Here is a 21,021-nt window from a genome sequence, read left to right as displayed (position 1 = left end):
AGATAAGTGGTTTTCAAACTAGTCTGACCCTAGGGCTCCCTAAAACCCTTTCAAAGGATCTGCAAAGTCAAAACATTTTCATGATACTAAAATGTTATTTGCCTTTTCCACTCTCATTCACTTATGGGTGTACCATAGTTTTCCAGAGCCTACATGACGTGATATCACAACAGATTGACTGAGAATCCAGACATTAAAGAGACTTGGAAAAATGTAAAACAATGCCACTCTCCTCACTAAACTGGCTCTTGTTTTGGAAACTTAGTTATATTTGTTACGGTTATTTATGCTAACAGGTAATGGGTTTATTAAGTGAATTAATAAAACTTTTAAAGCTGACCAGTTTTGATGTCTAGGATGGTAAATATTAACAGATAAGATACATATAAGCAAGAGCTCTTTGGGGTCCTCAGTAATTTTTCAAAGTATAAAGAGGACCTGAGGGGCTGGCCCCGTGGCTGAGTGGTTAAGTTTGCGCGCTCTGCTGCAGGCGGCCCAGTGTTTCGTTGGTTCGAATCCTGGGGGCGGACATGGCACTGCTCATCAAACCACGCTGAGGCAGTGTCCCACATGCCACAACTAGAAGGACCCACAACAAAGAATGTACAACTATGTACCAGTGGGCTTTGGGGAGAAAAAGGAAAAAATAAAATCTTTGGAAAAAAAAGAGGACCTGAGGCCAAAATGTTTGAGAAATGCTAGATTAGATACCCCTGTGCCCCAGCTTCCCACCCCCTTTTTTATGGGAATCTAAATGGTAAGAAGGATCTAATGTAACTTATGACCAGCTGCCATCTCAACCAGAGAAATCTGAGAACAGCATCAGAAAGTAACCGATGTATTCCACTCCGACACACTCAGGAAGTCTCACCCAGAAATCCCACTGAGGTAATAATCCTTGGACCAGTTTTTCCAGTTTCCGAAGCTTTGGTAGTATCAACACCACCCTTCCACGCGGGCGGGCTGCAGGGAACGCTCCTACCAGAACTGAGGGGCAGCTCAGAACCACTCAGGGAAGTAACTGGGCTCCAGCTCTTCCAGAAAGTGAAGCCCAGTCACTCCACAGAGCCACATGCCCAAAACTTGACTAGTTTTTGTTAAATTCATCTCTAAAATTATCTTTATAGAATGGCCCTGGGGCTCAGTAACCAGGGTATCAAGAAATACAGGTTTTCTCCAGTTCTGCAGCCAACTGGCTATATGACCTTAGAGACGCTCCTTTCCATCTGTACCTCAACTTTACTCCTCATGAAATAAGCCCCATCTCCTCCTGGCCTCTCCCACGAGTGAGTCTGCTCTAACAACGATGGTACAGTGCTTTCCTGCCCAGGCACAGGGAAGACCCATTCACATGCTGACATACCTCTCATTCAGTGTTTCAGATATTCAAACACAGTAATGGTCATTCCTCAAAAGAAATCTGATTTTCAAACTTCAGGCTCAAAACGTTAACAATACATCTGCAAATTCGGGTCCAGCAATTAACTCCTGAATACGAGAGCACTCATATGCTTGCGACACACCTGCTGCGGCAGGAGGTGCCTATGGCTCAGTCTCTTTTCCTTGACGTATGTCATTTTACTCATATCATCCACGTACCGAGCACCTCCCATGTGCCCAGCCTTGTGCTGAGTGCATTACCTCATTCCCTCCAGACAAGCCTGCGTGACTGAACCATCACTGTACAGCTGAGGGTACGTGGGCTCGGAGAGGTTAAGGAACATGCTCTGGGTCACCTAGCTTAATATTAAGCGGTAAAGTTAAGGTTCAAACCTGACTTCAAAGTCCATGTGGCTCCAGTACAGTTAGTACACTAGACTAGAACTTTAAATTGCTATCTGCATTTCCATAAAAATATTTTAGAACCTAGATCTTTAAGTTAGACTAGTTCCTGTTTTTCCCTATTGTTCTAATTTAGAAAGGCTTGAAACAATTTAAGGCATGTACACAGAACCTAACTTAGAAGAAAAACTTTCCTAACTGCCCATCTTGTTTCAAAATCTGCTCTCAGTAATATAATGTCTCGAAACCCCTGCAAATAAAATAGTGTCAATCCTACAGGACCCTTCCCCCCCACCTCCCCGCCCCAAGCCCTCTAGGATGAATGGAACTCACCTGTAGGTTTGGTTCCTAGAAGGCATGCCATACTCTCCCACATTTTAAAATAATCTTGATTCCAGAGGCTCCCAGAGTTAGTTGAAGGGTTGAGAATGCTCAATTTCATTTTCCCTGGACTAGCTAAGGGCACATCATTTTGTCATTGCTTTCAGACACGTGGTGTCCTGTAAATGCGGTGAGGTATCAATCAGCCCGGAGAGCAGTGGGTGGGGACTGGGGGGGGGGGGGGCGGATAGAGCCCCGGGCGTCATCTGGAGCCGCCTCAGCCATTTAACCGGCATGCAGCACCTGTATTTCCATTGCCTGTGTGTGCCAGGACAAAGTTCTGGAGGCACTGCTCTAAAGAATGAAAAAGCTGGTGCCTAACCAGCCAGCACAGTGGAAGTAAGAGAAAGGCTAGGAATATGAGCTCTGGGGACAAACTGCCATTTATTAGCCATATGATCCTGGGTAAGTGACTTCTCTGTGCCTCAAGTTCCCCCTCTGGAAAACAGTAGTAACAAGAGAACCTACTTCATAGGTTGAGAGGATTAAATGAAAAAATGCTAAATGTCATCTGTTATAACTACTATTAAATCCTAAAGGATAACTTTTTTAAAGGATAACAACAGAGCTCTCTTGTTCTCAAAGTTATCCTTTAGGATTTAATAGAACTTCCATTCCAAATTCCTCATTTTACAGATGAGAAAACTGGCCCAGAGAGGTTGGATGACTTGTCCAAGGCTAAACAGCTCTACCAAACCACCAGGGCAAATAGCTTTGCTTCTCTGCTGCCAAGCTCCATTTCCTCCAGGGTGTTCAGTCTGAGCTGCTGTTTTCAGGATTGCCACGACTCTGAGCTGACAAGGTCCTTTTTGCCTGCTCTGCTGTCAGTCTGTGACAGCCCTTCACAGCTCACTTCCTGGGAACTCACACCCGCCTTCCAGACTCAGGGAATGCAATTTAGCATGCTCTGGGAGCCTTTGAGTCATCTCCGTCTGTGAATCAACCTTCATCCATCTATCCTGAACAGAGAGATCTCATCCTCCTCCAGTTTCTGGAACTGGAGCCTGGTGTTTTTCCTTTGGATTTTGCTTACTATCTCTTAAGTACATCAGGTCCCATCCCCCACCTCACTCCCACCCCCACTTCCAGACTGGGGACTGACCACCAGAGGTGGACACAAGCACCTACTCTCAGATCCTGGAGGAAACACTGAAGACTACCTTAGGGGCTTAACAGAGGTTTTCCCACCCATGCCCCCTCACATAAAAACTTCATCTGCCTCCCCACAGCTAATTGGCAGAGGTAACCTATATGCATACAGCTTGCTGGACATATGCCCCAGGCAGCTGGGAGGACACTGATGACCATCTGAATCCCAGAAGCAGAGAAGAGTTACCATGGTTACCAAAAGCTATGACCGTTGGCTGCTTTAGCTATGGGGACCGACTCAGCTGACCTCTCAAGGTCCCTTCCAGCCCCGGGATTCTACAATTACCTCGAACCAGCTGAGACCATGTCTGCTGCAAGAAAATAGGAAGCCCTGTGACATATAAGGCTCGGGCATAGAAAAAAAAATTTCATCAGAAGTATTGTAGAGGTCACCTTGTCTTATTCATCAGAAGCGCTGAGTCACAAGGCTACTTTCTGCTGCATTATTAATAAGCAAAGCCTTGTTTTTGGTATAGCATGTTAGACCTTTTACAAAATGAGTTCACTACCACATTTAATTTTTCTTCCTTTTACAACTCTGACCAGTAATTTTGATAGAGGTTTGTTCCATATTGTGACCAGAGAAACAGCCCAGGAAAACTTGCGTCACTGGGCCCAGAGGGGCGTGCTCCATCAGACAGGACGGGTGGGTCACGAGCCTTCTAAGAACCAGGAGGAAGGAAGTCATTCACAAAGGAGGCAGATGCTGAACTGCAACTTTGGTTTCCTCTGGCAAGTCCTCTGACTACAGGAATGTGGTTCTTTCTGACTCCACAGAGGGGAGGGATTTCTCTTTAAAACTTGACTACCAGAAGCTCTCTGCCTTTCTGAGTCAGGAGAGAGCAGAGAAGTGGCTACTTGGACCCTTGCCTTCTCCATGCAGGGTGAGATCGCAGGCCTGGCTGCACACCTCTTGAGACCCGACCTCAGGACAAAGAAGTCTGCAGACATCGACAAGACTCTGAGAGCAGGAGAGAGTCGCCCAGAAATCAGAGTGCCGCCAATGCTTACAAAACAGTCGCAAGCCTTGCCTTATTCCTGATGCAGGAAGCTTCATGTTAATGGATGTTTGGAGATTTAAAAAAATCGGCTTATAACAAGATTAAATCAAAGCCTTTATTAAACATTCCTCCTTCAAATAACTGCATTTAAACCTATACCCCTCCCCCAACTTGGGAAGCGCCGGGGCTGTGGGAGTATCATTGCCACCTGACAGAGGTCTGATCCAGTCAGCCCGCACAACACTGAAAAGCCATGCCAAGACACACCACACCAGGCAGACCCCCTCAGTTCTGTGCCCCACTCGGGGTCAGGAAGAAAGGTTGACAGCACTGGCTCTGTAACCAGAGCTCAAGCAGAGGAGAAGAGGAACCAGAGGTCTGACCCAACTGCTCTAGACCTGGTCATGCTAAGCTGGACGATCAGCTCTTGACCGCCACTCAGTGAGGCTCACGCATGTGCTTTTTCTTCTCTTCTCCAAAGAAAAGGGTGAGAGATGGAGGAGGCAATTTTCAGTTGTGTGTGGGTTTGATTTAAGGCTTTGGCTGTGGGCTGTTGATATATTAAAATATTTTCTGGGAACGCCATCTCCTAAGCTCCCCATCGGAACAAACGTATTTTCAAAAATGAAAACACTGAACAAAGAGGTGGAGCCGAAATGCTGATGTGGAGCCCAGTGGGCAGGGCGAGGCCCATCATGTCAGAATGGTGTCGTCCACCTGCTCTGTGGAGTCAGCCTGGCTGGCCAGCTTCTTCAGGGACCGCCGGTTACACTCACTCAGCACCTCCAAACTGGCCACATCCAGGATCTTGGAGACGGACTGTGGGGAAGATGGAAATGAGGAGACAGAGTCAGAAAATGGCTTAAGCTTTCTCTGATCAAAGACAAAAACGAGTGTTTACCTCAGTAGTAGAACCACTGAGGTGAAGTCTGGCAAAATAAGGGAATCAGATGGATCCAGGGAAAGCCAAGAAAACACTCCTCATGCTTTTCATGTGGGGAGGTGGCAGTGATCAGAGTTTTCAGTGCTTTCAAGGTTGCTAGGAGGTAGGGGACTGAGTGAACAGGGCCCTGGCTTCACAGGCAGCCCTACTGGGATCTGTTTTCTAGGTTTAGGAGCATGTGACATTTTATTTGAAGAGAGGGCTCTGTTGCTGAAAGAGTGTGAACACAAGAATAGAGGAATGTGTTTTCAGGCACTAGACCAGTCACCTGATCACAATCTGCCCCTCAACACTCAGGCTTACAGGGAGGCAGGGAAGAGAATGATGCTCAAATACTGTCATGCAGAAGAAGACTGCAAGAAAAATGCCCACAGCATGCCCTGGGGAGGCACTCCGGTCCAGGCTCCCACCTGAAACACCTCTTCTCCCTGCCTCATCTTCAGGAGGTTGACAATCGCCTGGTCACTGTAGGCCCTTACGACAGTGTTTTTATCCTTGGTGTTGTCGAGAAGAGCCTTCAGGATGGGTTTGATGGCCTGGGGGTCCAGGGGAGGCAATGGGTCCTTGTTTGCCCACCAGATCATCTTCTCAGCCACCAGCCTGATGTCACTGGATGGGTTCTGCAGACACTATGAAGAGGAACACAGGCTTTTAGTCAAGCAAATCCCATCTATTTCTCAAAGAAATTCAAAATTCTGCCCTGACACTCTTTCTTCATCACGGAAAGTGACCCCACTACTCTCTTCTGATGCCTTCCCTCCCATGGGAGGGTGACAGGTGTGATTTGGCCCTGTCTTCCCCTCCACCTCATCTCGTGCCACTCTCCCCTCTGCTCACTATTCTTGGCCCACATGGGACTTTCACTTCCTCAAACATACCATATTCCTTCCTGCCTCAGGCCTCTGCATCGGCTGGTCCCACTGCCTGGGACATGCTTGCCCCGGATCCTTGCTTGGTTGGTTCCTTCTTATCCTTCAGGTCTCAGCTCACATGTCAACCTTCAGAGGTCTCCCCTGACAACCCCATCTAAATTAGGGCTCTCCCCACGGGCTTTCTGTGTCTCCAACTCCAGAGATCTTGTCTGCCCTGGTCATCTCTACACCTTCAGGGTCTTGCCCAGCAAGCACACAAAGAGTCCTCCGCAAACAAATGCTGATGACCAGCTGCACATAGGGTGCTGCCCTCCTACAGGATCAGTCTGATCGGGCCCTGTACACTCCCAGCAGGGCTCTGGGTGTCTGCAGGGAGGGGGCCATCACCCTTTAGAACCTCACTACTCAAAGCCATGTCCATGCACCAGCAGCACTGACATGCCTGAGAGCTGGTTACAAAGGCAGTCTCAAGCATGGCCCCATCTCTTAAAATGTAGATTCTGGCTCTGATTTGTGTGCACGTTAATGTTTGGGAAGCATGCTTCACTAAACAGGCAGTGGGGGCTCCACTGTTGGGCTCCCTGGCTTTCCTAACTGAGGCCTTGCAGCAACCACACCAGCCACACTAATAAGTGCCATGCCAGCTAAAGGGAGACAGGGAAGAGAAGATTTGAACCCAGGTTTGTTCCAAATTTTACAAAATTGAGGTGCCTAGAAAGAATGCCTAAAATAGTGGTTCTTTTTTTTTTTTTTTTTTTTTTTTTTGAGGAAGATTAGCCCTGAGCTAACTGCTGCCAGTCCTCCTCTTTTTGCTGAGGAAGCCTGGCCCTGAGCTAACATCGTGCCCATCTTCCTCTACTTTATATGTGGGACGCCTACCACAGCATGGCGTGCCAAGCGGTGCCATGTCTACACCCGGGATCCGAACTGGCAAACCCTGGGCCACTGAGAAGCGGAATGTGGGAACTTAACCACTGCGCCACCGGGCCGGCCCCAGTAGTGGTTCTTAACTTGATTTGGGATCACAGGTCTATTTGAGAATCTGACAAAACGTTGGGCATTCTTCCAGAGAAAAATGCACACAGAACCATTCTGCACTCCATCCTAGGGGTTCAGAGTTCCTTGCAGGCTACCCATGGAGAACTCCTAGAACAGAGCCAGTCTCAGGGCACACTTCTGGTGTTCTCTGGTCATAGGTCCTTCTCACAAGCCAGGCCGCCCCCGCTCACCTTAATGAACAGGTTGGAGAGTTTGGATGGCAACTGTCCTCCTCCTGTCTCGATGTGATGCTTCATCAGGAAGCCCATGCCCCGGACCCCGCTAACCGCGATGGGGATCTGTGGAGAGAGGAGAGAGCTAGACAGGACGACATCCCGCTCCTTCCTCGGAGCAGCAGGGCCAGGCACAATCCCATTCTCAAGAATCTCCAGGACCCCGCTTCTTACCACCAGCCCCCCTACCCTCATTACTTCATAGCCAAGACTCCTTGATAGCTCTCATGCAGACAGGCTGCCCTGGCTGTGAGGCAGATGAACAAAGCCTGGATCACTGGTTCCCAGGAATAGGGATCAGAGACTTTCTGACCTAGAAGGGACCTCTAGATGCTCCCACCAAACTCCTCACTGTTTAGGTGATGAAATTGGGGCACAGAGAAATGAAGTACTAGTCTAAGGACACAGGAGGTTACCAGCAAAGACAAAATTTGAATCCAGGCCTGGCGTTCCCCATGCTATGTGAGTAAAGCTATGGCAGTGGAATTTTGACTAGGGGTCGGGAGGACTAGTCTCGCTTCCCCAAAGCCTTACCCTGTCTGCCATGGCATTGCTGAGGATCATGTCCTGAACTTCACTGCTGTATTTGCCTGCACAGAGTCTGCTGGGAGCTACATTCACAGCCACAGAGAGTGCCAGGCTCCGCCCATGCCGAACCATCCAGTCAATGCCAGACACGTCCGCTGGTTGGAAGGACACAACTGGGGTCAACCTGCACTTTACAGCATGCCCCCAACACCCATGCAGCCCACAGGTCTACCACACCCCTGAGACTAGCGTGCCGACTTGGACCTGGCAGAAACCCCAGTGCACTGTACAGGGACCGCCCTGCTCAAGGTGGCCTGTTAAGGCGAGGTCTCTCGCAGACTGATGCAGACTTGCAGCTGTGCTCTGTGAGCAGAGATGCTCGGGGCTACAGGATCACTGGAAACTCCATTTTGTTTTAACAGCTGAATTCCCAAGGAAAGGGTGGCCCAGCTGTCAGAGACCTTTTAAGGGGAAGGGAAGACAGGCGCACACAACTCTCCTCCAAGGCTGGGAGGCTCTGAAGGGGAAAGCCCCAGTGGACGAGAGACCTACCCAGCAAGCACTGCTGAAGAACAGCGCTAAGCTCCTCTTCTGTCAGAAAGGCACACAGTTCCCCCAGGCATCCGGCCGAGGAGACGCGAGTGTTGTCCTGACAGGGCAGAGAAGAGAATGAAAGGTGGTGTCAGCCACGCCACCAGCTCCATGGTAACCAGGGCAACCAACTATGGCCCGGATGGAGGGCAGGGAAGAAGGCAGAACAAAGCAACCCAGGAACTCTAAACCAGTCCTTACCCCAGGCACTGGTGCTCCTGCTGCCAGACTGGGACTGCCGTTCACTGCAACTGCCACTCAGCGCGGAGTTAAAAATTACACACCCGGCACTTCAGTTAATTATAGAAAACTCCAGTGTGTGTGCATATGGTAATCATCATCACAATAGCAATAATAACCAGATTTACATAGCACCTTTCTTTTTAGGAAGTCTGAATGCTTTACATTTATTATCTCAGTTACTATCAACAGCCCTGTGAGGCAGGGAGGGGCACGCAGAGGGGAGGTCCCTGCCCACAGTCACCAGAAGCAGCCAGAGAACCACTCTGAGCTCCATTTTTTGTGTGTCATCTTGTGTCCAGAGCAACTCCCTGCTATCTCTCTACTGTGTTGGGGCCCCACTGCCACCTCCATTATTCAAGTTTGTCCTAGGAAGTCAAAAAGAAGCTGCTAATCAACCCCAGGAAGACAGGTGACAGCCATGCTTTTTCTGTTAGAATCAAAGCCAGATACGTGGGGCCAGCCCCGTGACGGAATGGTTAAGTTCGCAGGCTCTACTGCGGTGGCCTGGGGTTTCGCTGGTTCAGATCCTGGGCAAGGACATGGCACCGCTCGTCAGGCCACGCTGAGGCAGCGTCCCACATGCCACAACTAGAAGGACCCACAACTAAAATGTACAACTGTGTACTGGGGGGTTGGGGGAGAAAAAGCAGAAAGCAAAAAAAAAAAAAAGAGTGGCAACAGTTGTTAGCTCAGGTGCCAATCTTTAAAAAAAAAAAAGCCAGACATGCAAATGGCTCCTTGATGCCTCTCCCTCGTCGGCTAACTGCAAGATCCTGAGCAAGTGGGTTTTAAATTATGTGCTATATTATTAATAAGTACCAACTTGACGTGCCTCTCCCAAAACAACCCACCAACTAGGGACTCAATGACCTGTGGGGAGGCTGACACCAGGCTGGCACCCTGGAGTGCCACCTTCGATCCAGGGGAAGTTCTGAGTTGGGGGAGGATGGTCTGCCAGCAGTTTGGGCCTCTGAGCTCCAAGCAGAAGCCCAGGTGCCAAGCAAGGCTAAAGTTGGCTCTCTCTGACACCCACTCTCTCCAGCAGGATCTATTTTAAGTTCCATTGTGGTGAAATGCAAATTGGTTTAAATACTAACTTTTGCTTGTACTGTGCATGGCCCTGTAAAAACCCTGACAGATTGTGACAAAAAGAAGGCCGAGTCTCCCATCTGCACCCCCAGAGAAGACCAGGGCTTTAGTCAGAGCAGGCAGCTGGGGATTAGACCAGACCTGCGGAGTCGTGATAAGTGCAGCAGCAACAATGGCCAGCCCCATGTGTAGACACACAACAAAGTGTGAAACCACGTGAACCCAAAGGCCTCTCTCCACAGATTAGGCCCCACAACAGAGGGCTGTCTGTCAAAGGTGAAAGAGAAAATTCTTATCCACAGACTCATCTCCTACTAGACCTGCCACAGTCCCGGGCAGCCAACAGGTACTGAACAAACGCCCCCAGACTGTGTAAGGAAGGGCTACACTGCTGGGACCCAGACAGGACAAGGAGGCGCAGAGCTCCGATCCTGGTTCTGACTCTACCACCTGCTAGGTGTGGCCCCAGGCAAGTCTTTCCCTTCCCAACAGTGCTAAGACTTTCCCCCCGGACAGACACCAGACACTAAGTGTATTGAGGGCTGTGACCATGCTTTAATCACCTCTGGGCTAGGCCCTTCGACTCAACAAATGTTTTCTGAACCAATAAATGAACCTCTTCATTTTTTTTTTTTTAAGGTTTTACTTTTCCTTTTTCTCCCCAAAGCCCCCCGGTACATAGTTGTGTAATTTTAGTTGTGGGTCCTTCTAGTTGTGGTATGTAGGACGCTGCCTCAGCATGGCTTGACAAGCGGTGCCACGTCTGCACCCAGGATTGGAACTGGGGAAACCCTGGGCCGCCGAAGCAGAGCATGCGAACTTAACCACTTGGCCACAGGGCTGGCCCCTGAACCTCTTCATTTTACAAATGAGGAAATGAGAGGCAGAGAGGGAAAATGATTAAGATTAGAGATTAATGAGAGATATAGACTTTAAAAAACTTACTTTCCTTACCTATAAAACATAATAATCAATATCAATACTACCTGCCTTTTCTCCCTCACAAGCAAATGTTAGATAAACCATAAAGAGTGATATGAATGTCAGGATGATTATGACTACTGACCAGCTGGCAGCTGTACCAAATTCATCTAACACAAGCAGAGACACCAAACAAACAAAAGAAGGAAAGCAGTCAAGCCCACCAGCCCCGCCACCACCTACAGCCATACCTCGTCGTGTCCCAGCATGTTCAGCAGGAGTGAGACGATGTTTTTCCGGATGACTGTGTCCACTTTGGCCCCTGCTCCCTGAATCACAAACCTCAGGGCCTGCAGCATGGTGTCCCTATGGAACCAACGCACCCAACTTAAAACCTAGCTCTCCTGCACCACTGCTCCCACCCACACAGGTACAGCCCGGCCCGGGGCTGCTTCAGCAGCTGCCTGGCCTCCTTGCAGCCACAGCACATCCCCACTGGCACCTCACCTGACACCCGGGTCCTCCATGACACGGATTCCATTCAGCAGCTCTGTGAAGAGGGGATCCACCTTGATGTGGATGGAAATGAGCTTCCCCAGTGCATCAGCAGCCTTCAGGCGCACCCCTCGATTGGAGTCCTGCAGGGCTTTGGTAAAAGTGGTCTGCAGCTGGGGCAGGAAGGGCTTCAGGGCAATCCCAACCTGTTGGAGAAACACCCAAAGGCACAGCTGTGGTGGAGCCCCAGGCCACAGTGTACTACAGGCACAAAAACAATCCAAAACCACCACGAGCTGAGCCAGCTCTCATACACGGGCTAGGAATAGATATCCCAGAAGAGAGGAGCACCAAGCACAGACAGGTTATGCTCAGCCTCCTCTTCCGTTTTCAGCATCCTTCACTGCACTGGGAGGAGCGGGGGGGGGGGGGGGGGGTGAGGGGGAGGATGACGAGGGTGACCACCACCACCAAGACATGGTCAGCTTGGCTTGGTGGAGACCTATCCACGTGGACGAGTGACTGGAAACCTCCATCTCCAAATACATTAAAGAGCAGGGCAGGCAGCCGGCGGTCAGCACCAGTGAAGAACTGTTCTAGTGCCAACAGAGGGAAAGAGACTGAGTGTGTAAGGGCAGGTACCATCCAGTGAGCAACCCATACACAGGTTGAGCACTTGACAGTTAGCCCTCAACAATCCTATGAAACAAATGATCTCAGAAGTCATCCCTGTACACATGTGCACACCTCCAGTAAAAATCCAGTTTAATCCCTGACCATATATAGAAAAACAGGCACACTTGTGACAAAATACAGATGGGTCCAAGACTAAAGATTTACTTATTTGCTAAATGAGAAAATCACAGTAGCTGTCTGGCAGTCTGGAAATACCAGGGTCGGGGTTTGCAGGCTGCTGGAAGGCACACGACAGAGTGAAGCCAGTAAATCTGAGGTGGGAACCATCTGCCCAGGGGTGACATCTGACTCATGGCCTAAGGGACAAATTCTGTGAGGGAAGGGCTCCATTTGTTCAAAGAATTACAAAAATACCACAGAAAAAAGCACAAGATACAGATAATACTTACTTAAAAAAAAAAAAAAGACTCAATTTGCTATAGAATGAGGCTGATGCTCATAATCCCACTTTTCAGCTGGGAAGTTGCTCCCCACAACCTTCTCCCAAAAGGAAAAAAAACTACACATTTCAAGTTTGCTTTTGTTTCCAAACCTCAAGCAAGAATTCAATTTTTTTTTTTACAACAACAAATCTTGGCTTTGTTCATACTTTTTTAAATCTAAAGGGCTTAATTCTTGCCCTGTACAACATTAGAAATGGTTAATATGTTGTATCTTTGCGTCTTACACTTTTGGCAAAAACTGAAATTATTCCAGCTGCTCTCAGACTTCATTCTCTCATCAGATTCTCAGCATCTCCCTTTGCGAGGTGGCAATAAAGAACAGGAGCATATTTAAACAATGTTTTACTTGTATTGATGTGGCCCTGGATTTTTTCCTTTGAAGCAGTAACTCTTCAAAATAATAGGAATTAGCATGTATTGAGTGCTCAGAATGTCAGGCACTGTGCCTGGCATTATTTCATCTAAGTCCCACATTTCACAGCCCTCCTTGAGGCAGGCAGAATTAGCACTCTCAAATTATAGGTGAGGAAACAGGCTCAGAAGTTATATGACCAAGGTCATCCAGCCACAAGGCTACGAACTGGTGGACCTGGAATTGACCATTGTGTAGTGTGAGCCTAGAGTCCAAGGTCTTAAGTCCCTCTGCTATGCCATAATAAGCTGTCACTCTGCTGCCACGTGACACCATGTACCAGTCTCCTGCAGATGATCTGTTCTCTAAGATCCAAATGGACCAAGAGAATGAACTCGTCAGTCACTCACCTTGGCCAGCAAGAGGCTGAGTGTCTCGAGCAGAGCTGCCTTCACGTTCCAGCTGAATCGGTCCCCCAGGATTCGAATCAGAGGGCCAGTGATGCTGACCACGGAGGGCCTCAGGGCGTCAGCTGAGGTGAGGCGGATCACCAAGCCTAAAGCTTTGGCTGCTTCCTCTTTCTGTTCTGGGCTGCCAGTCAGGACTCCCTCCCGCAACACTGGAAGGATGGAGGTTACTCCCTGACAAGAGAACCACACCTGAGAGTCAAATCTCAAAGGCACTGGGCCCAAGTGTCTCCCACCCAAAGAAAGGTGCTCCTCAACTCCACAAAAAAGACTAATCCAGGCTGCCAGCATCACGGCCTGAGAGGGTGCTGGCTGGGGAATAGTTTTGACTTGACATTGACAAGACGATAAGAGCTTCCAACAGGCCTATTAACACAGAGGGATACACACTGCTGTCACCTCTGTGACTCACTTGCTCTGGCTAAGGTGGCCGCCACAGTTTAAACCAGATGCAGCATGAACCCTGTCCTCATGTGGCCACCAAGGGGAAGAAACACTGTCTGGGCAAGTGTGGAACAGCACCTAGGGTGCTAAGTCAGATTAACACATGGCTGCTCCAGCTGACCCAGAGTGGGAGTGGGGGTGAAGGTAGAAAAAGGCCACATGCCCACAGCAGCCTGCACCACGAGCCCCTGGCTTACCTTCTTTGGGAGGCAGAACCCTGGCACGTGCTCCCCTTTGCTCTCATTCCCTATGAGCCGGATTTCTTTGTGCAGTTCTTCAATGAGTGCCAGCTGGTTGCCAGCATCCAGCTTCTATGGGAAGTCAGGAAAAAACAGAGAGGATGTCAGAGTTCTAAGTACAGCCCTTTCAAGACTGCTTCAAAATAATACAGCAAGGGAAGGGGTATGGGTGGGAGTATAAACAGGACTGGCCATGGATTGATAAATGTTCAAACTGCATAATGGCTACCTGGGGGGTTATTTTAAGAGTCTAGTCTTATAAGCATCTGGAATTGTCTAAAAGCAAAAGCTGGTTGTGGGGTCAGCAGTCCCCTGACCTTGGTAATGGCATTCAGGGCATCCCAGCTCTCCTCCAGAACCACAGGGCTGGAGTCATTGAAGAGTCGGATGAGGCCGGAGACGAGGCTCCGCAGGTGGCTGGTGTAGTCCGCCTTCGAGCGGGAACAGTAGATGTTGAGGATGATGGCAGCAGCCTGCCTCATGCCCACCTCAGGGCTGCGAGTGGCTTCCAACAGATCCTCGATGATGATCCGGTGCCCGGTGTCATCCTCTACTGAGAGGATCACGGCCTGACAGTTGGCCATCTCCTAAAACCACAGCGGACACCTGGGCTGAGCACGGCTTCACAGGGGGAAGGACAGGACAGCTGTTAGAAAGCTGGCGGGAACCATCATGACACTCACCAGCTGCTCATCTGGAGTCCCGAGCTTCTCCTTCAGGGCCAACATGACCGCTGGGAGGATCACTCCAAGATGACGGGTCAGGGCGTCGCCTGCCACAGATGAAAGGAAAGCCAGCACCCGGGTATTGACAGGGGGAGTCGTCAGCTGTAGAATGAACAACGTCAACTCAATGAACGCTGCCCCGTACTGGCCACTGCACTAGGCTCTGGGAGAGCCATTCTCACTGTTCAGGGCTGAGTGTCTGCTCCAGGGCATCCTGCATCCACCACCAGCCTCCTCTAACATCTGAGTTCAGAACTGGGCTTCATGGCAGGCCCATGAACAATGATGGGGCTGTGGCTTCTGGGCCAGAGAGGGGTTCCCATGTGTTGGGATTTACCTTGGGCACAAGGTAGGGCAGCACCACACGACTCTTGATGGCCATAACTTGCTTCAGACCGTCCAAGGCAAATTCTGACACCTCCTCATCATCCTGCAGAGGGGCAATGAGGGCAACACTGAGGAGCTGGCTCCCATCCCCACCTCTGCTGTCTAGACTAGCCACTGCCAACTTCCTTCTCCACTTTCTTCCCTCCCACTGTACCCACACTTACTGACTGTCAAAGAAGAAGCACAGAGCCAAGTGTGATCCTGCCGCACCCACTCCCTCTGGGGGCCCACACTGCGGCTGCCTTGGCACAATAAGCCCCCTATGTTTTGCTTCTACAAAGATAATAAAAGCCAAACTGGTAGGTGTGTGGCAGATCCACTCACCAGCTGCTTCAGCAAAAATGGTAGAATGTCCTCCAGAGCCTGGTGGCCGATGGTGGAGTGCAGCTGCTCGAAGGTCTTGGCCGCCGCCTCTCTGACCTCCTCCAGCGGGTCACATAAAGCCTTCCTCGCCGTGGGCACAAGGGACTCAGAGAAATATAGCACCTGCAACAGCACACGTGCACTGTACCTGACACAGCAGAGACACGGAGGGAGCGGAAGCGAGGCCCTCTGGCCCAGCCAGGCCTCCACCACTTCCTTGGCTTGACTTTTAACTTAGCTGTTTTCTGTGAAAATGTGCAAGTATAAAAAAGCAGAGAGGATATGTAATCTAGCCCTGAGGACCTTTCACCCCGACTTAATAATTAACAGCTTGATTTTTGTAGGTAAGTTCTCCAGATACTCCCCATCTCCTACAGGAGGAACTCCTAACTCCTTGCCCCAGTGAGGCTCTCCATGATGTGGCCTCCTCTCCTCCGACTCTTTCTTTTGCTTTTCCTCTTGGAACACTCCAAGTCCTTCTTCACGTCTCACTCAGACACCTGCTCCTCTATGAAGTCTTTGGGGCTATAGCAGGGCCAAGGACAGCTCTGTCCCCTTTGTAACCAATTCCACCAAAGCAAAGCTCACTATGACTCTAAGGACGGGTTATATGTTGGCCTCACCATCGGCAAAGTCTCAGCCTTTGGGGGACTCAGTAACTGTTCAATGAATCACAACTCTATTTGGTTGAGTTTTCTTGGCCAAATATGAAACCCTAAATGTAAAACATATAACTGATACACACAGGACAAGGATCTAGTAAATCAGATGAGGATGCTCAGGCTAAGCAATAGGCTATGTGCTTACTTTCTGACTGGCCATCCACTCCACTTTGGCACTTTCATTCCAATCAACAACCCTATGCATACTCAACCTATTCCCAGGAATGCTTCCAGGATCAAATACCTTAGAATGTAAGGTCAGTGAGAATGACTCCAAATCAAATGTTGCTACTATGGGAACAGTAGGATTCCTGGAGAGAACACATTTCCACCCACTGGGTACTTACTCTTATCTACTCCACTCCTTCTAAGAACAAGCGCACGCCCCTCCTGCTCCCTGCCACCCTCCTTTCCCTGCTAAGGATATCACACATTTTAACTGAACTGACATAGCAACGCAATAGGGATTCATGTGGAGCAACCTCAGAAGTAGTGAGAAAAAGTTCATCTCTGATTTCTAAAGGCCACTCAAGACCTCTAAACCGCTTAGTTTTCAGCCTGCAAAACTGATAGTAAAGCTGAGAGGAGGGAAATCCCAGTCCATGTGTGGCCCATCAACAGCCCACTGCCAGAATGAGGTTCACGTGTCCTGAGGGGGAAGTGAAGTGTCCCTGGTGGTGCAGCTTCTCCTGTAACCGCCTCCCAGCCCTCGGAGTCAGGTCACCTGCAGGGGCAGGGCCTGTGGGGTCCCTGAAAGGTACTCACGGCGTCCCGGCTGGTGGACTTCATGATCTCACTCAGCCCGATGCACACGCCCTGCCTCTCATCACTCTTCTGAGACCGCAGGCCTTCCTCAAGGATGGGGATGATCTCAGGTAGGATTTTCTCCCCTAACTTTCGGACGAGATCTCCCAACGTCCTCGCTGCAATCTGTCAGCAGAGATCAAGCCAGGCATCAACTCCCTGCAAAGCCCAGGGCACCCAGAGGACAACTCCAGAGTGAGGGCCCTGGCACCTCTTATACTTTATCTCAGTCATTGACTTAACTTCCCCAAATGCTCTCATCTCTGAAAAGCCCCCGCCAAGATGCTTACAAAACACTACAAAATAAAATTATGTTTGTGTCACACATACCTATACAACCTAAAGCAAGAGCTGGCACCTTACATATGAATGGGAAGTTCATCATATGCTCTCAGTCAAGGGCCAATTTCCCTGGATTGAAAACTGCAGCCTAGAAGTCACTTAACTACATGCTCTCGCCCAAGAGGAGTTGAATTTGGAACAAATGCTTTAGGGAAAAAACCCATCTCCTCTGAGGCCACATGCAAATCTTTCTTCAGAGCCAAATATGCAGTGTCCTAGCCAGGGATGGGGGCTGGGAGTGGGCCAAAGGAGACTGGCAGAAGTGATCATCAGTGCAGGCTGGGCCCCTCCTCCCAACCAATGAATGTGGCCTACCCCAGCCCAGTGCGTCAGCCATATCTCACGCCATGCTTGTGCCTGCCTGCTTTCTCACTCCAGACTCACCAGCCTTTGCTCAGCCCCTACTGTTGGCCATGTCCCTGCCCACCACAGGGCTTCTGCACATCCCACCCTTGTATCTAAAGCACTATTCCCTCTGTCTGGAATAGTCTTTCACTGACTCCTCACCTGGCTGGTGCTTACTCATCTTTCATCTTCAAGCATTAATTCTTCTGAGAAGCCTCCCCTGACCTCCCTAGCTAGGTCCAATGTCCCTGTGATAAGCATTTGCAGCGCCACGTAGCACTTGCCATAGCTGCATTTACATCTGTCTGTGTGATTATTTGATTAATATCCTTCTCCTCTACCAGACTGTAGCTCCACGAGGACAAGGAATGAGGCTGCCTTTCTTCCCCATTCTATTCCCAGGTCTTAGGCCCCTGCTTAGCACCTAGCAGATGCTTAACAAATATTTGTTGAAAGACCAAGTAAATAAACAAACGTTCCCCTGTTAAGAGAGGGGACCCTAAGCACTCTCCTGGTCTCTGCAGACCCAGCTTTCTAGCCTCTGAAAGGAGGCATCAGGGCCTGCTGGGTCAGAAGCAAGGTCCAGGAAACTTACCGTTCTCTTATCTGCACATGTGCTGGCTAGGAAACCCAGCAGGAGCCCAAAGAGAGTGGGCAGGATCTCACGCAAGGTGCGGGGAGTATTGGAGACCACAATCTTCCAAACGTGCAGGGATGCTTGCCGCACAACCAGCTGGGTGTCCGAGCGGCCCATGTACAGCCCTGCCAACACCCGGTTCCGCCGATCTACCCCCAGGGCAGTGATGATCGCCTGGAGCCAGTGGAAAGAAACAGAGAACACAGGGGGTGAAGCCTCCACAGCATGAGTGCCAGGGCACGTCCCTACCATCAGCAGAGCAAGGAAAATCAACTCAAGGCACGCACCTTGTTGGACTGGGCAGTTCCAAAGTTATCATCTTCAGAGGCAGTTTCTGTGGTCATCTTGCCAGTGACTCCTGAGATGTGGAACAGGAGATCCCCAAGGAGCTGAACAGAGCTGAACCTGGGAAGGATGCCAAGAGCAGAGTCACACAGCCACAAAGGGTAATCTCAGGGCACAACCAAGCACAGGGCAGAAAAGAGACGGGAAGGAAATGCACCCAGAATATTCATGGTGGTTAGCTTGGAATGGGAGAAAAGTTACAGGCAATGGTCATTTCTTCAGACTTTCCACATGTTTTCTTGCCAAGTTTTCTACTAATAAGCTTTAATCATGGAAAAAAATAAATTTTTTTTTTTTAAGGAAGATTAGCCCTGAGCTAACTGCTGCCAATCCTCCTCTTTTTGCTGAGGAAGGCTAGACCTGAGCTAACATCCGTGCCCATCTTCCTCTACTTTCTATGTGGGACGCCTACCACAGCATGGCTTGCCAAGTGGTGCCACGTCCGCACCCGGGATCCGAACCGGAGAACACCGGGCCACCGAAGCAGAACGTGCGCACTTAACTGTTGCACCACTGGGCCGGCCCCAAAAGTAAATATTTTTAAAAAGCACATGTAAAGGACTGGTCCGGTGGCACAGTGGTTAAGTTTGCACGTTCTGCTTCAGCAGCCTAGGGTTGGCTGGTTTGGATCCCAGGTACGGACCTAAGCACTGCTTGTCAAGCCATGCTGAGGCAGGTGTCCCACATATAAAGTAGAGGAAGATGGGCATGGATGTTTGTTCAGGGCCCATCTTACTCAGCTAAAAGAGGAGGATTAGCAGCGGATGTTAGCTCAGGGCTAACCTTCCTCAAAAAAAAAAAAAACAAAGCACATGTGAAAATTTCTATAATATAATCTATCAAAGAACAGAAATAGAGCACAGAGGGAAGCATTAACAGGAAACCAAAAATGCTGATCATCAGAACTGGAGACATCAGAAGAGGCCTAGAAGGCTAAACTTTATTTCTCTTCAAATTAAATGAGGTTTATTGTTTTTTTTTTTTTTTTAAAGATTTTATTTTTTCCTTTTTCTCCCCAAAGCCCCCCCGGTACATAGTTGTATATTCTTCGCTGTGCGTTCTTCTAGTTGTGGCATGTGGGACACTGCCTCAGCGTGGTTTGATGAGCAGTGCCATGTCCGCGCGCAGGATTCGAACCCACAAAACACTGGGCCGCCTGCAGCAGAGCTCGTGAACTCAACCACTCGGCCACCAGGCCAGGCCCAATTGCTGTTTTTCAAAGAATGGCACCTGAGCTAACAACTATTGCCAATCTTCCTTTTTTTTTTTTTCTGCTTTTTCTCCTCAAATCCCCCCAGTACATAGTTGTGTATCTTAGTTGTGGGTCCTTCTAGTTGTGGCATGTGAGACGCCGCCTCAAGGTGGCCTGATGAGCGGTGCCATGTCCTCGCCCAGGATCCGAACCGGCAAAACCCTCGGCCACCAAAGCGGAGTGCGCGAATTTAACCACTCGGCCACAGGGCCCGCCCCTAAATGAGGTTTACTGTTTTTAATGATCATAAAAAATAATAGTCATATTCAAACTGAAAATTTTAAAAATACAGAAAAATGTAGAGAGAGTATAAACAATCACCTAAACTCCCACCACCCAGACAACCACCCTGACACTCTGGTGACATTCTTGCACACACAGCCTCTATAGACACACACTCCCCCGCACAATGTGGGAAGTGGGCCCGTACCACATGCACTGGCCACCGCCTGCACTGCTCCATCAACAAGAGGCTGAGGAGCTTTCTGTGTCAGCTGATATAGTCCTCTTATGCTATCCTTTGTAATGGCTGAATAAAAGTTCATGGTGTGGATGTACTGACTTTTTTTTTTTTTAAGGAAGTTTAGCACTGAGCTAATATCTGCCGCCAACCCTCCTCTTTTTGCCGAGGAAGACTGGCCCTGAGCTAACATCCGTGCCCATCTTTCTCTACTTTATATCTAGAACGCCTGCCACAGCATGGCTTGCCAAGTGGTGCCATGTCCACACCTGGGATCTGAACCGGCGAACCCAGGGCCACCAAAGCGGAATGTGCAAACTTAACTGCTGCACCACTGGGCCAGCCCCATGTGCTGACTTTTTAAAATCAAACTCCAATTTTCCCAGTGATAAACACTACTGCGACAAACATCCTTCTATAGACATCTTTAGGCACTTGACCAAATATGTCCTTGGTATAAATTCCTGTAAGTAGAATTTCCAGATTAAAAAGTATATTTGTGCTTGGGGCTGGTCCCGTGGCCGAGTGGTTAAGTTCGCGCGCTCCGCTGCAGGCGGCCCAGTGTTTCGTCGGTTCGAATCCTGGGCGCGGACATGGCACTGCTCGTCAGACCACGCTGAGGCAGCGTCCCACATGCCACAACTAGAAGAACCCACAACGAAGAATATACAACTATGTACCGGGGGGCTTTGGGGAGAAAAAGGAAATAATAAAATCTTTAAAAAAAAAAAAAAAAAAAGTATATTTGTGCTTAAAACTTTACTACAAACTGAAGGACTGAACAGAGAGAAG

General features: G+C 49.4%; 1 protein-coding gene across 1 annotated transcript in view; it reads right to left on the bottom strand.

Annotated features, from left to right (window-relative positions):
* Nucleotides 1-4,414: 4,414 nt before the first annotated feature.
* Nucleotides 4,415-21,021, bottom strand: part of GCN1 (GCN1 activator of EIF2AK4) — a 59,027-nt gene continuing 42,420 nt past the window's right edge. Inside the window, exons 43-58 of the mRNA XM_008507295.2 lie at nt 18,460-18,577; nt 18,131-18,346; nt 16,810-16,974; nt 15,344-15,505; nt 14,970-15,062; nt 14,591-14,734; nt 14,225-14,494; nt 13,866-13,979; nt 13,168-13,398; nt 11,279-11,472; nt 11,023-11,137; nt 8,480-8,576; nt 7,934-8,082; nt 7,358-7,465; nt 5,667-5,885; nt 4,415-5,132 (exon numbers count right to left, since the gene is read on the bottom strand). Of these exons, the coding sequence (XP_008505517.2) occupies nt 5,007-5,132; nt 5,667-5,885; nt 7,358-7,465; nt 7,934-8,082; nt 8,480-8,576; nt 11,023-11,137; nt 11,279-11,472; nt 13,168-13,398; nt 13,866-13,979; nt 14,225-14,494; nt 14,591-14,734; nt 14,970-15,062; nt 15,344-15,505; nt 16,810-16,974; nt 18,131-18,346; nt 18,460-18,577 (2,521 nt within the window). The 3' untranslated portion in view covers nt 4,415-5,006. The remainder of the gene's footprint in view (nt 5,133-5,666; nt 5,886-7,357; nt 7,466-7,933; nt 8,083-8,479; nt 8,577-11,022; nt 11,138-11,278; nt 11,473-13,167; nt 13,399-13,865; nt 13,980-14,224; nt 14,495-14,590; nt 14,735-14,969; nt 15,063-15,343; nt 15,506-16,809; nt 16,975-18,130; nt 18,347-18,459; nt 18,578-21,021) is intronic.

This window comes from Equus przewalskii, chromosome 7 (genome assembly GCF_037783145.1).
Source record: "Equus przewalskii isolate Varuska chromosome 7, EquPr2, whole genome shotgun sequence".
NCBI lineage: Eukaryota > Metazoa > Chordata > Mammalia > Perissodactyla > Equidae > Equus > Equus przewalskii.
Note: the sequence above shows the minus strand (reverse complement) of the source record. Positions and strands in the feature narration are given on the sequence as shown.